Source organism: Scomber scombrus, chromosome 6 (genome assembly GCF_963691925.1).
Source record: "Scomber scombrus chromosome 6, fScoSco1.1, whole genome shotgun sequence".
NCBI lineage: Eukaryota > Metazoa > Chordata > Actinopteri > Scombriformes > Scombridae > Scomber > Scomber scombrus.
Genome location: NC_084975.1, coordinates 31,870,928 through 31,886,151, shown reverse-complemented (window position 1 = coordinate 31,886,151; position 15,224 = coordinate 31,870,928). Strand labels below are relative to the sequence as shown.

The 15,224-nt window shown below is 39.0% G+C and overlaps 1 protein-coding gene across 1 annotated transcript in view; it reads right to left on the bottom strand.

Moving 5' to 3' along the window:
• Positions 1 to 15,224, bottom strand: part of lrp5 (low density lipoprotein receptor-related protein 5) — a 73,028-nt gene that overhangs the window by 48,751 nt on the left and 9,053 nt on the right. Inside the window, exons 2-6 of the mRNA XM_062420235.1 lie at positions 11,337 to 11,537; positions 10,889 to 11,105; positions 6,421 to 6,489; positions 6,176 to 6,304; positions 478 to 674 (exon numbers count right to left, since the gene is read on the bottom strand). Of these exons, the coding sequence (XP_062276219.1) occupies positions 478 to 674; positions 6,176 to 6,304; positions 6,421 to 6,489; positions 10,889 to 11,105; positions 11,337 to 11,537 (813 nt within the window). The remainder of the gene's footprint in view (positions 1 to 477; positions 675 to 6,175; positions 6,305 to 6,420; positions 6,490 to 10,888; positions 11,106 to 11,336; positions 11,538 to 15,224) is intronic.

The window sequence follows — 15,224 nt, the reverse complement described above, 5'->3', positions numbered from 1 at the left end:
ATTTCTACTCCCCTCTGTTTGATGAGTATATTTGATCATATTTTCATAAGAAGATGTTTTCTTCTCTACTTCTGTTTGCTCTGTTCAATTTTTCTTACTGCATTACCAGTAATCCACTTACTCTGACATGCACTACAAGAATTCTAGTGCTTGAGTTCCACCTGGAATGTTTTGGCAGTGCACCACTGTAGCAAGTGGGTAACATGCTCATGGAGGTATGCCCACCAGATCAAGTTGCCCTGGTTACCGAAACTCACGTAGTGTCGCTATCAGTGAGTCAATTATTATTAAAATATGTGCAAATTCTCCTAGTATTTAACTAGAACTGGTTCTTTCCTAGCTTGTTTTAAGGGCTGGTCTTTATTTGTTTGTGTCGACCATGCCCCAGGCCATTATTACAGATCTGGCTTTTGCAGGCGTACAGCACATAGAACATACTGTGTGTGTGTATATATAAAAGAAACATAGTGCACTTACTGTAAGGTTGTCGATATGGCTCCAGGACCTGAATGTCCATAGGAGAGTAGATCCCACTGAGGATCTCTCTGGTTTTGTCGCCGCTGTTTTTGTTACAGGCGTGGATGGAGCGGGTCTGCCAGTCGGTCCAGTATAAGGTCTCCTCAGATAGTGTTAGTGCAAAGGGATGGGTCAACGTGCCCTCCACCACTGTTTCACTGCAAGAGAGAACATTAACTCTTTAGATTCTTAACACTTTTTTTTGCCAAATAATTGTACTTTATGTAAGATTGTAGTACTACTTAATTATAATTCATCAGTAATCATTTTTACTTTATTACCAAGCATGAATGTTATTATTATTATTTGAGTGAATTATTTCTTTAATGGGTCAATATGTACTTTAAGTGGACTGAGGCTCCTGTATCAGACAAGAAAGCATCTTAAAGACATCAGCCCACGCTTTAGAACATGTGATGGGCATTTTTCACAGTTTTGTCTCATCTTAAAGACCAAATTGTGCATCAATTAAATGTCAAACATTATCTGCAAAATAATCAAAAAATAATCAGTAATTGAGCTGAATGTATTGAGCAGAAAGAAACACAAGGCGATTGTATCTCAACCTCTCAGACTCGACTTTCTTCACACTTTCTTACTGAAACAACACATCCGGAGGACTGTGCAGCCCTCGTGAAGGTATGTGCTCTCTCTCTCTTTCCTTCGGGCCAAACAATTACAAAAAAAACATGGAAGCTAGAGAAGTGTGTGTGTGTGTGTGTGTGTATGTGTGCGCAAGTGTTTGATTGGATCAGGAGAGAGTGGTTCTTTTTCTAAAACACACTTTAGAATCACTTACAGGAAAATGCACTCGCACAAACACACTTAGGCACCGGATCAAAGAAAGCATGTATTTAGAATATCAACACAGCAGAAACTGCCTTTCATCAATCAAAATTTTTGGTCCTGTGCGTGCATGCGTGTGTGTGTGTGTGTGTGTGTGTGTGTGTGTGTGTGTGTGTGTGTGCTGTAAAAGCAGAGGTGCCTGCCAGCAGTGGTTAAGGAAAAAAAGAGGGAACAAATTTAACCAACTCCAGATTTCAAAGCTGTTCTGTTTGTACATTATATATATATATATATATATACATATATATATAGAGAGAGAGAGAGGTGTGTGTGTGTGTGTGTGTGTGTGTGTGTGTGTGTGTGTGCCAAGGTTGCAGAAGAACGGCTTCCCTGTTCGATAAATTAATTTTTTGTGAAGAAAAAAATATATATTTTAGTTTTAAATGAGAGTAAGAACACTCATTCTGCATTTGAAGGTGGAAAAAAAAAAAGCACAACAATTATTAATTTCTGTTTTTCTGTGAGTGTGTGTGTGCGTGTGTTAGTGTGTGTGTGGGGGGAGGGGGGAGGGAAATTAGGCAGGAAGGCAAATGATTTAATTACTCAGCTGTCAGGTACATTCAGATTAAAGCCTCTCCCATAACTCTATTAAAGGGTATCCAGCAGTATCTGTTGCTCTCATCCCTTTAAACTCACTCACTTCTTCGCTACACAATTAGCACCGTGGTAATATGAATGTGCTGTGTTCGGCTTGGAGCAGTAACACAAAAAGGGAAAGCTGGTGCACAGAGGTAATGTGCTGCTGTCGTAGGAACGAAGACATCGCCTGGGGTTGCACCATTTTTTCCAACAGCATCAAACACTTCCACAAAATTTTGGTTTGGATTCAGTCCAACATGTTGTAACAATTGTCGGACTCAGCTGCAGGTAGCGGCAGTTTTTTTTGTGGTGCTTTGTGTTGCAGACTGGTTGTGTAATTAAATTGCATGATGCGTGATGTGTCCATTTATTTACTGTACACATGATCTGAAATGTCGGACTTTGATACTTCTATTATAGTAGCATCAAAAAACACCAATAATGGATTCAGTAGAATAAGCTTCAGAGACTCAGTGTATGAATGTGGGTGAATGGGTGAATGTGGTGTGTAGTGTAAAAGTGGTCATAAAGACTACAGTCCATTTACCAATATTGGAGTTATTAGAATGAGCTTGAAGGAACCTGGAGTTCTACCTGGAGACAAACCCTCTCTTTCTAACAGGTGATGTCTCTTCTTCCTGTCATCCATCTACATATGGTGCTCCCCAAGGCTCCATTCTCGGTCTCCTTTTGTTCCTCTTTTTTACTTTCCCTTCTCACCAGCAAGCTGTTACTTTCACTGTGATACTAATGACACTAAAATCGGACTTCTTTACTTCCTTTAATGTAAAAACAAGTACATATATATATGTGCTTTTTTCTTGCCGTATCCAAAAGAACTTCTACTACTTCTTACATGCCCTGATGTTACATTATTTTACAGATGTTTTTCCAAAGGATTGTTCAGGACTAATGCCGGCTATGTGTCCAACCTCTAATGCAAGTCGGTCTAGATATAATGTGATGATGCTAATTTAGAAATGTAGAAACATCCATGGTGACAGACACACTTACTGAGTTATTGAGGAGGGCTGGATGGTTAAAGAGAGGGAGTGTGATAAGACTGGAGGGATGTTACACTAATGGAAAGAAGGAAAGATTGAGCTGTGAGAGAGATGCACTGGGAGTGTGTGTGTGTGTGTGTGTGTGTGTGTGTGTGTGTGTGTGTGTGTGTGTGTGTGTGTGTGTGTGTGTGTGTGTGTGTGTGTGTGTGCGTGTGTGTGTGTGTGTTTTGACTGGGGCCTCCATACCACAGCTCTGTTTGTGTTGGACAACTCTCTCTCTCTCTCTCTCTCTCTCTATTTTTCTTTCATTCTGTCTGAACAGCTATTTTTCTTTTTCCCCTCCTCCCTTTTCTTTGTGCAAAAGTAGTTGAACATGGTGAAAACTCAAAGAATTTTTGCAGTTTCAATAGGAGATCATGCAATAGTGTGAGTTTTGTAACACGTATGGGTACTGGAATGTATACAAGTGTATTGTATTCCCAAAATCCCACTTTCATATACTTAATTGCATTGGCATACACTATTCTTTAAATGTATAGGGAAGGAAGTTGATCTAAATGTGTATATGGGTTAAAGGTTCAGTGTGAGCCAGTGTTAAAAGAAGCAGATGGTGAAAGCAGGTCCTGCTGAGGTCTACCACTAGACCTGGCAGTGACACGGACGGGAGGAATTCCACACTGAGAGACAACAGGGGCAAAGAGACCACCAATAGATCAATCTATAGATCACTCACATCTTTACAAGGGAATTCATTAAAGGATAGGTTTTATGTTTCAAGTCTGTCTTAACCCTTACTTATTGTTCAGGGTCAGATTTGACCCATTTTTACATTTTAAAGCCTGACATTTGATGTGCTCTCCTAATGTGACCCAGAATAAACAAAAATGGAAATATTTTAACTTCCCAAACCTTACATATGTTCATATTCTACACCCTCGCAGTATGATCCAGGTCAGTTTTGACCCGGTCTAAGAATCGGTCTTTACCAAATGTTGAAGCAAAGATGTGTTTAGAAAGCATCAATAATCAATCTGACTGATCAATAAATGTGATTAAACCTTGATTCATGTTTCAGAGAGCAGAGAGAGTGTATTTTTTAGCTTTTACATCACTAAACATCTCCTATCACACAATATCATGTCCTATTTTACCTAAGACATGAACATATAACATAGCAATAATGATGTTAATGTATTTAATGTAAAGTGAAAATAACAAGAACTTTATGGAAGTGTGGGGTTTATTGTAGAACCATTAGAGCCATCAGTCTTCACTGCTACATCATAAAAAGAAATCCTTATAAAAACTATGAACTATTCATTTCACTAAAACACATGTCAATAGATACAGAGATAATTTGACTCAGAACAGCCTCAATGGACAAACATTTGTAACATCTATCCAAAAGTATAACATTTTAAAATATTTTCATTTTTGTGCATTTTAAGCCACTTTAGGAAAAATCATCAAATGTCAGAATAAAAAACATTTGAGGTGTTTTTACAAGCTGTTAAATGTCAAAACGGGTCACATTTGACCCAAACAGTATGTAAGGATTAAAAATATTTGTGTGCAGCTGATACACGTTTCTGTAGAGTGTTTGACCCACATTCAAAATATACTGTTACATTGTAAAAACTGAAGAATAAACTCTCTTTGCTCTCTCCAAGCTTCATTAATAAGGATTCATAGATGAGGTATTTGTGAATGGTTTGTTGTGCAGAGACTAATTATGCAGGGATACTGTGAATGGTCACAATTTGAACAGTGTATGAGGGTTAAAACAATACTCAGTATTCGCAATAGTTTTTGCTCGCTGTAATCACATTTCTTTTCTTTTCTTTTTTTTTTTCACACTGGCCAAGAGATTCCTTCCCAACGTGCTTTCAAAGTAAGTGATGATTTACAAAATCCACAGGCCTCATTCTGTGCACACTGAGAGAGAAAAAACAAGGGAATTCTGGACTAAAAAGATGCCGAAAGCTTCATAATAGCTTCAAACTTTGTAATATACTTTTTTTTACAGAAAGAGGACTGTGGATTTTGTCCTCCATCTCTTCCATTGGAGGCATGTTATGAAGGGATGACATACAGAAAAAAATATACAGAAAAGCAAATGTAAACCTATTCTTCAAGATGATGATAATGATAAATCGGTTGTAAAAAATGTTTTCTTGGGCAGATTTTCACCGTTTTTCAGAGATTTTTTTGATTTTGATGAACATCTCATAAATGGAGTAAAGCCTGTAAATCAGTTCAGGCAGTCAGGTTTCACTTCTATATTCACTTGTGACATACACCACTCTCTGAGACATGAATCCAAGCACCATTGCAATTTAGTGTCCTGTTTAAGCTGTAAAAAATGCTACGGGTTGGCCAGACTCGAAGTCGGCGTAAAAAGTGGGCCGTCTCTCTCTGTTGGAAGACATTCACAGTGCTGCGCTCTGTTGTTCACATTAAGAGCGACAGGAATAGTTCTGAAGAAAAAAAGCATAAGCGAGGAGTTAAGAGTCTAGCTGCTCTCTCACCTCCACACAGCTGGTTAATGGAGGGCTGAGCTGGATGTGAATGTCACCATCGATCAACGGTGTATGAATGTGTATGATTGGTTAGTTTCCTCCTGATGAGCAGGTTGGCACCCTGTGTGGTAGCTCCTGCCATCAGTGTGTGAATGTGTGTGAATGGGTGAATGTGACATGTAGTGTAAGAAGTGCTTTGAGTGGTGAAAAAGATGTTCAAAAAAAAAGTTCCGTCTATTTACCACATCAACAATCTTTTCTATGTGAGTTGGCTGACTGCATTGTGAAGATACTCTCCAAATGTCAGTCCATAGGAGATTCATACATTTCAGGTACTTCGATTGCATTATAATCCAACTACAGTCGCTCCCATAGGTATGTTAGGTGTGTTCTTCGGTTCAGTGTGTCAGCCGGTACCATCTCAGTACAGCAAATAAAACTGTAAACATCCAAAAATGACTTATTGAGCAAAACTGTTACTGAAACTGTTTAGTTCCTGTTTCTAGTAAGGAGTCAGGACAGCTGCTGACAGCTGTTATTTGCTGATTAATGGTCATCCACGACTGCTTCTTAAACTATTAGAACAGTAAGTGCTCTGGTCAGCAAGAGTACCAAACTAAGGAAACTTGCATACAGGAAAAACACACAAACTGTTACACACACATATACACACACACACACACACACACACACACACACACAGGTCCTTACCGTGCAGATCCATCCAGGTTAGCTCTGTGAATAAAGCTGAGCTTAGCATCTGCCCAGTACAACTTCTGCTCCACCAGGTCAATAGTCAGACCATTGGGCCAGTATATGTCCACATTCACTATCACTTTCCTGTTGGGAACAGAAGCACACAGAATGATATACATGTGTTACTGTAGGTGCACTGAGGATACGTTAATAATAGAGAGCAGCTGAGTTTAAGGGTTAGGGTTAAGTAGTAACCGTACCTGTTGCTGCCGTCCATGCCAGCACGTTCTATCCGAGGTTCCTCCCCCCAGTCCGTCCAGTACATGTAGCTGAACAAAGAAAAAAAGAAATATGTCATTAATACAAACAGGCTATTTTGCAACGTTAAAGTAAACACTGCTCCACAAACACACTATAGGTTGTTGCTCGGTGCTGATGAATCAATCATGAGACAGTGATTACTTGGACAGCTGCTCAATCTCCAGCTCGTACTCTCCTTTGGAAGAAAAACTCCCTCCCCGCTAATATTTCAACACACTCCTCTTCTGCTCCTCTGTCTGTCTACTCCTCTGAAGTGTCACTTCAATGCTTCTGCCAATAACAGCCCAATAGGCTTGAGTGATTTTGAAATTTCACAATACTTTTTTCATTTTTAACATTTTCTTAGGCTGGGCCGTCTTTTTTGTAACGTCTCTCTTTCTCCATTTTCGTGTATATTTCCATTCTTTCTTTTTCTTTCTGGCCACTCTTTTTCTGTTTTATTCTGCCTCCATTTTCAGGCTTTGTTGTGGAGTATGTACAGTATTAGTTCAAACCTGTATGAATACATTGTGTTATCACTATAATAAAAAACGTCTCTGTATCGTCAAGTTTTACATTCCGGTGTCATTTCTTTTTCTTGTTTTTCCTGTTTAATAAATGAGATATTAACAGAATGTAACAAAAAAAAAAAGGCAAATGGATGAAAAAGGACATACCTGTACGTTTACACAGTGCTAGAAATATGTTTTCTCGATACCATAAATCACACTCACAATAAAAGTACTAACACTCTGGCTCTGCTCTTGTTTGAGTTCACAGTATAATAAAGTGAAGCCCAATAAATCAGCCTGTCACACAACCAACAGTTATTGGTTTGAATGCTGCTTATTAAATGCTGTGGCAATATGTGTGTGTATGTGAGCGATAGATACACACACAGAGTTATATGTGTGTGTGTGTGTGTGTGTGTGTGTGTGTGTGTGTGTGTGTGTAACGTGTATGTAGTCTACCTACATTCAGAATGACAGACACATCTGCATTCCTTTGGCCGGTGATGGTGAAACGACAATTACAGAGCAGGAAACCAGAGAGAGAGAGAGAGAGAGAGAGAGAGAGAGAGAGAGAGAGAGAGAGAGAGAGAGAGAGAGAGAGAGAGAGAGAGAGAGAGACAGGAGAGATGGAAAAAAGAAGAGAGATGAAGTGGAAGCAGAGATTTTTCTTTCTTATTTATTTGTGGGATTTTATTTGTGGGATTCATTCATACAGCTACACACTGGTGATATTTATAATGCAACAGTATTGTTTAGCTAAATGACTTGGCCTAAACTGAAATGAACTTTTTTGTCTTCACCTGAAGTCACTGCATTTGGGTTAACCCTTTGAAGGCCACTCACTGAAATACTTTCAGAAATTCAAAATGTCAATATGATTGAATCTATTTCTTGCCTATTTAGGGTAGAACGTTTTCCCACATGGTTGTACAGCCTCACAGAGAGGCATGAGGAGGCTATTTTGGATGTTTACTGAAGTTACCAAATATAGTCGATTACCCGATAAAGTGTTAAACTGATTTCATTCACTTCTTTTAAATAGAACTGAAATAAGTTGAGTTAAATGGAACTGATTTAAGGTGACTTAAAAAAACAATTTGCTTGTCCTGAATTGAAGTGAATCGGATCAAATCAAACAGTCTTGAGCTAAATCAGGAGAGTGTGACTAAAATAGTTTTAGGTCTTGTTCTTAATACAAGTTAGTGACTTTAAGTCATAACTCGACTGACTCGGCGTGTGATGGCTTGACCTGTTTTAAGTTAGATTACATCTTTTCTGTACACATAGATAATAAATCTCTGCCAGTCTACATCATAATGTGTATCTCTATGTAGATGATAGCATTGTGTATACCACTGTCCATAGCATGTCTCATCTAGTAAATCAGATATATTATCAAATACAAGCTCATTTAAATGCTGTCAAAATGACTGAATGCTACTGTCGATGTCATTCCAAATTGCTCAAAGGGCTCTTCTATTTAAAAATTCTAATATGACTCATATTCAGTGATCTAAAGAGATAGCAGACTTTGTTTTAAGACCCATGTGGTACACCTGAAGAGTAGATTGAAGGTTAAAATAAATAAATCATGTTTATCTTCTGTTGTACCATCTACAATGATACATGCATGCCTCTCCTTCCACCTTAAAGCCTCTTCACTAAAGGTTTTATAGCCAAGCATTTTGAAAGTCATTTATCATTTCACTTCTGACTAAATAAACTAAACTGACCTTACGTGTGCTGACCTGGACCGATCTGAGTTGGGTTAACTTCAATTCAGATACTTTATAGTGATTTAAAGGACAACAACATGCTGGATCTTATTTCTGTAGCTTTTGCCTTTATATTTATTGGTTGACACATTTTCTCACCTGCTACTTAGCTAACATGGTGGTTACTAAACACAGCTTTACATCAGCGCTCCACACAAAGTCAGCAGATTATCTAAACCAGATTTTTTTTGGTTTTACTACTGAAGTCACCAAAACATGTGTTTGGAATTGTACAACGACAGGAAGTACAGTCAAATTTGAACCAAATATTATGGAAGAACAGATTGGGTCACAGTATCATTTTTCATTTTGTTGTCACTTGGCTGTGAGTGTGTGTGTGTGTGTGTGTGTGTGTGTGTGTGTGTGTGTGTGTGTGTGTGTGTGTGTGTGTGTGTGTGTGTGTGTGTGTGTGTGTGTGTGTGTGTGTGTGTGTGTGGGTGACCTGTACACTCCTTCACAAAGGTGTGGTGAGTAACGTGTTATCAGTCACATCAGGAATGTTGGACTCTAGTATGAAAATAAGACACTCAAGTTGCAAAAAGCTCATTCTCGCTGTTATTTCAGCCTCAGTTCTGGGCTATGTATAAACTTTAGTGCACTTTTCTGTTCAGTGTTTGCTTTCAACTGATTTCTCTTAATAATCTAGTCTCTTGTGTGTCTGTCAACGTGGCCAGTATCTTATCTTCTCCCAATGCCAGAGTATTTCTGTGAGTGTTTCCTCTTGTCTCCTGACTGGTTTACCCACCGTGGTTCACTTACAGTACAACCAACAGATTTGCCAACAACTCCAAACACAGACACACCCTGTCCTCATTGTAATCTATATAAATGTTAGCTGTACATATTTGCAATCTGACTTTTCCTAGACTTGACACAGTGTTGAGGCTGTTCAACACAACTGTTTACAGTATGACAAATACATAATGCTTGAGCAATACAAGAAAATTGCAGTCGAAGGAAAGGATTGAATGCATTCAGCCTAAACTAAGGAGACCACACTGAGCCTCTGATTGCAGTGTAGTGTCTTTATCCAATTTTTTGAAAAATGCTGTAAAGGTCATGGTTAGAGGCAAAGTAAAGAAAGAGACGAGACTCCTGTGTAGTCCAAAATCATCATAAGAAAGCTAAAAAAGCAATCATAAGTCATTTGTGTAAAAGGCAACGCTCCAGCTATTGGAAAAACAACATCAGGTCAAATACCATTTAACCATTCATTTCATCAGAAATGCTCTTTCCTAGTACTACACCTTATTCTAGCTGAATCTACCCACAACAATAAATCTATCATCGTAGGAGCTCAGGCTTTGCTGATCCAACATGTTGAGTGGAAGAAAGGAGGGAGGTCAACCTGAGGTCCTTCTCTTCTATCTCATCTTCTCTGTTCACTTCATTTTATTGACAATGAGACAATAAAATGAAGTGGATGCCATGGTAACTGGGACATGTAGGCATCTTCAGCATGTTATCACACTTTTTTCAACACATTGTTTTTGTTTCCTTGTATTTTATTTGGTTGCCAATATATTGCATTACTTTATTTCAACACTTTGAGAAGACTTGGGTGGGCATGTCCTCTAAAGGGGATAACAATAGTGTCTCGTTTTTAACCCTGATGTGACCCACACTTTTACAAAAATGGAAATAAAATGCATCTTTTTTTTATTTGTGTGCAGCTGATACAAATGTTTATATACAAATGTACAAATTTAAACTGTGCTTATTAAAAAAAATAAAAGAATCAGAATTCAGATGTTGTATTCATCATATTCTATAAAATGTTCATATGGAACATAAAACAGTGATTGTGAATGTCTTTTTTTCCATAAGATTAATCAAATATGTATTAATGACTGATGGGGAATTTATGAATGTAAATTGGTGTAGAGACTAATTATGAGTCACAATATGAACAGTATGTAAGGGTTACTACAGCCTTTAAATGATCTGTTCACCCAAATTACATAGAATGAGATATTGTAGTATTCTAGCCATACAGATAGTTTTCTCTATTTTTCCACACTTTAAGTAAGAGAGTAAATCTCAAAATCTGGATAAATAAAAATAATAGCCCTAGTAAGAATTACCACTGAGAGCAGCCTTAACAACCACACTATACAGTTGTTTTTATGTTGTTTTCTTACCGTTGAGCGGGGTTGAGTGCGATAGCTCTGGGCTGGTCCAAGTCCATCCAAAACAGAACTTTCCTGGAGGTGCCGTCCAGGTTGGCCACTTCAATCCGATTGGTCTCAGAGTCGGTCCAATAGAGTTTCCTTCCCAACCAGTCGCAGGCCAGACCGTCAGGACTGTCTAGCCCCGATACGACCACAGTCTGCCCCGTTCCCAGTGCCTCTTTAAGGGCTGCAATGATGAGAAACAGGATATATCTTACATTCAAACATTTTCAGCTCACAAAGCCACAACTGAACCACCAAATATTCCTAAACTGGTGTGTTACATATGTGTTAGTAATCACCAGCCCCTACACTGAACCAGTAATAAACAGTAACTCAGATATTGTCACTCTTGATATGGTGGTACAAGTCCACTAAATGGGAGAATGAACACACAGCAAACAGAAGGCAGACTTACAGTTGGATGACTGATTCCAGCGCGTCTGTTTGATGGCCTCCTCGCTGACATCTGTCCAAAATATCAGGCCTTCGGAGTACAGGAAGTCCACTGCTGCCGCGTCCTCCAGGTCGCTGACGACGATGGGCGACTCGCCCCGTACTCCATCAGCATCCACCAGTCTGACATCTCGCCGGTTGGCAAACAGGAGGAGCGGTGAGCCTGGACAGGAGAGGATCACATGAAACTTTATTTCAGAAACAGACAAAAAAACAACATGTGTGTGCCACGATAAGATCAGATGGCTGTGGATGTCCAGAAGAAACTCATGTGCGATTGGTTGAGAGCATCTAAAGTGAAGTGTACATTATGACAATTCAACAGTATCAACCTACTCATAGAAAGAATGAAAACTAAGTGCTCTAGCTTCATCAGTATTTGATATAAGAAGCTTTAAATTGAACTACATATTGGTTTAAGCTCCAAAAATCCAGTATCGGTCGGGCCCTAAACACTAGTGATCCATCCAAGCACCTGCTGAGGTGTCACAACACAGATGTTCCATCAGTAGAGAGCTCAGATATACTGGATCATCAACATCATCAACATCTACTGCAAAGCTTATTTTCATGAATTTATAATTGTGGTTTTGTTTGTTTGAGTAGTAGTTGGTGTAGATGGTTATAAATGCAGAGCTGCAACTAACAAATTATTTTCACTATTGATTCATCTGCTGATTATTTTCTTCAATGAATCATTTGTTCTATGTGTTGCCTGACAGTCCACGACCCAGTCTTTGTTTGACAGATGACAGAAACGACTATTCAATCAAAAATTGATGCTAATTAATTTTCTGTCGATTGCAGCTGCAGCTCTAATTAAAATTCATTTAAAGGGGCACTCCACCAATTTTACACATGAAGATCAGAGAAGTACTCTGATTTCTGTAGTAAGAGCTGTACAATGCGGAGGAGCTTTGTCAAGTCACAAAATGATGATGTGATCGGGTCCTGGAGACATTATGGGAAATGTAGGATCCAGCCTTTTTTTTTGGAGCTTGACTCATGCTGTGAACTAAACGTCAGAATATTTCAGACTCTGCTGCGGCAAATCCGAACATTATTTTTATGATTCTTGTCATGTGAGGTAAATCAAGTCAAGTTCATTTCATTCATATAGTCTGACATCATAAATCATAAATATGTCTCAATGGGCTTTGCAGTCTGTTAAAGTTTAAGTGTCCCCAACCTTTATACAAGCACAGTAAAACAAATCACTGACGTACCTCTTATATTACTCATAGTTCATATTATAATTCACACAACTGAATCACATGAAACAAAAAACCAACATCGCCAACTTTACAACCACAGTGTGCTGTGAGGTCGCAGTGATCTTGACCTTTTGATAGATCATAGTCCTGTGAGTGTCATCTAGCAGCAGTCTAAGCCCAAGTTTCATTTCATGAATCGGTCATGCTGTTAGTAAACACATCTAAAGCCTCAGTGTATGCTGCCAGATCATCATTACATCTACACCCTCCCCCGGGGGGGCGCGCCACACTCCCGGTTCGCTGCGAGAGTCACCGAAAAAAACACCAAACAACACAAAACTGCTACTCGGTGACACAAAGCTTTACCACGCACTGTCAAAAACATAAAAAACCTCAACATTACTGCCATCTGGCAACAATCTGCAGAGGCCATCGAGAAAAAAAAAAAAAAAAAAAAGAGCTTTTGTATCCACAAATAAGTTTCGCATCAATCTTTCTGTCCTCGAATGCTTCGTACGCCGTCTACAAAAACACCATGGATGTCATTTAGAGGAAACGCATACACTGAAGGGAGGAATTAACAACTGACTCTATCCCTGTATGAGTATGTGTATGTCAGAGTCTAGATTCCATAGCTGTGTGTGTGTGTGTGTGTGTGTGTGTGTGTGTGTGTGTGTGTGTGTGTGTGTGTCAGAGATGTGGTCCTCCTCCTCCTCCTTCTCCTCCTCCTCCTCCTCCTCCACTGTTGGAGGCAGTAGCTGTCACAGCAGCTGCCACAGTGCCTCTGGGGAAGCTTGTGGTTTTGGCCTGGCAGGGTGGCAGAGCTGCTACGCTGTGGTTTGGCACAGCTCTTCCTACTGTAATCCCCTCAGCATTAAGACACACTGCCTCTGTCCCGCAACAACACACAGCCCTCACAACACAATGACGCCAATTAATCAACTGTGTTATTTAAAAAAAATGAAAAAAGAAGAGAGAGAGAGAGAGAGAGAAGGGATTTAGCGAGTGGCGTCAAAGCGGATGTATTTTCACTGTCTTTGAGTGTTTACGGTCGACACAAGCATCAGCATTATTAGTGATAAGTTCAAGAACTCAGAGAATGTTGGTCTGTGTGTTGTTGGGTTTTTTTGGTGTTTTTTTTTTAATCATACTTTGATTTCTGCTCTGGATAATAAGACCTAACAGATGATACAAACATCTCATTTACAATTAGTCACTCATGCACTTGGGTCAGATAGCGATCACATATCAAATAAGTCATGTGTAAATGAGATGAGCACTCTAGCCAGATGTTGAACTAGGTGTAAATGCCTCCATCACATCCAGATATATGCCTGATTAGAATGAACACAGTCCCAGGGTCTACCTTTGTGATAAAGTTACACTGATGTTAGAAGTGTCATTACAGTGACCGTAGGGAAGCTGCTCCACTGATACTCCACACACACACACACACACACACACACACACACACACACACACGATCAGTTCAACCACTGGATGATCTATAAGGGTGAGGGAGGACAGTGAAAACAATAAAACTGTTGTCACGCTCATTGTTCATAAATAACATGAATTGCTGTGTTGGTGTTAGTTAATGGATAGTTGTTAGCTTTCTAGCTCAGCTGTTACTGTTATAGGAGTGCCTTGGTAGTTGAGTGGTTACTGCTCATGCTACATAAGGGCACTGAAAAGACTGAGACTGTGGATAGAAGCAGCCAGAAGGTTCCTCCAGAGCAGAGTCTGGGCTCAGTGTGAGAGATAAGATGAGGAGCTCAGAGTAGAGCAGGTACCAGGAGAGGTGCTTTAGACATCTGAATAAAAAAGTCATCGTTCTGAGCGCTCCTATATTTAAAGAAAATGTGTTAATGGCCAATAGATTCAAGTAGCAACGGCCTAAATGTCCAGCAGGATATATGCCAGATAAATAAATGTATAAATTCATTCATAATATATTAAGTAGCCTAATATTATGCGACATAGCCTATAAGATATGTTGCCAAGACAACTTATATAAAAACTTTGGTTTGCCTCCGTTTCATTAAGAAATTCACTGAGCATCACTTCTATTCAACAAAGCTGCAAATAAATGTGACTTAAATGCAGAATTCTGACCTGATATACATTTAATATAGACTGAAAAAAATTTTGTATAGATGTTACAAATGTTTGTCCATTGAGGCTGTTCTGGGTCAAATTATCTCCGTATCTATTGACATGTGTTTTAGTGAAATGAATAGTTCATAGTTTTTATAAGGATTTCTTTTTATGATGTAGCAGTGAAGACTGATGGCTCTAATGGTTCTACAATAAACCCCACACTTCCATAAAGTTCTTGTTATTTTCACTTTACATTAAATACATTTCCATCATTATTACTATGTTATATGTTCATGTCTTAGGTAAAATAGGACATGATATTGTGTGATAGGAGATGTTTAGTGATGTAACAGCTAAAAAAAATACCCTCTCTCTGCTTTTGTAAACAGATTTGTGGTTCAAAGTTTAGTATAAAACATTTTTATGAGGGGATTCTTACACCGGGTCGAAACTGACCCAGAACATACTGCGAGGGTGTAGAATATAGAACAGCAGGGTTAATACAGAGGAGTGATGTGCGGATATGTTCACTACAT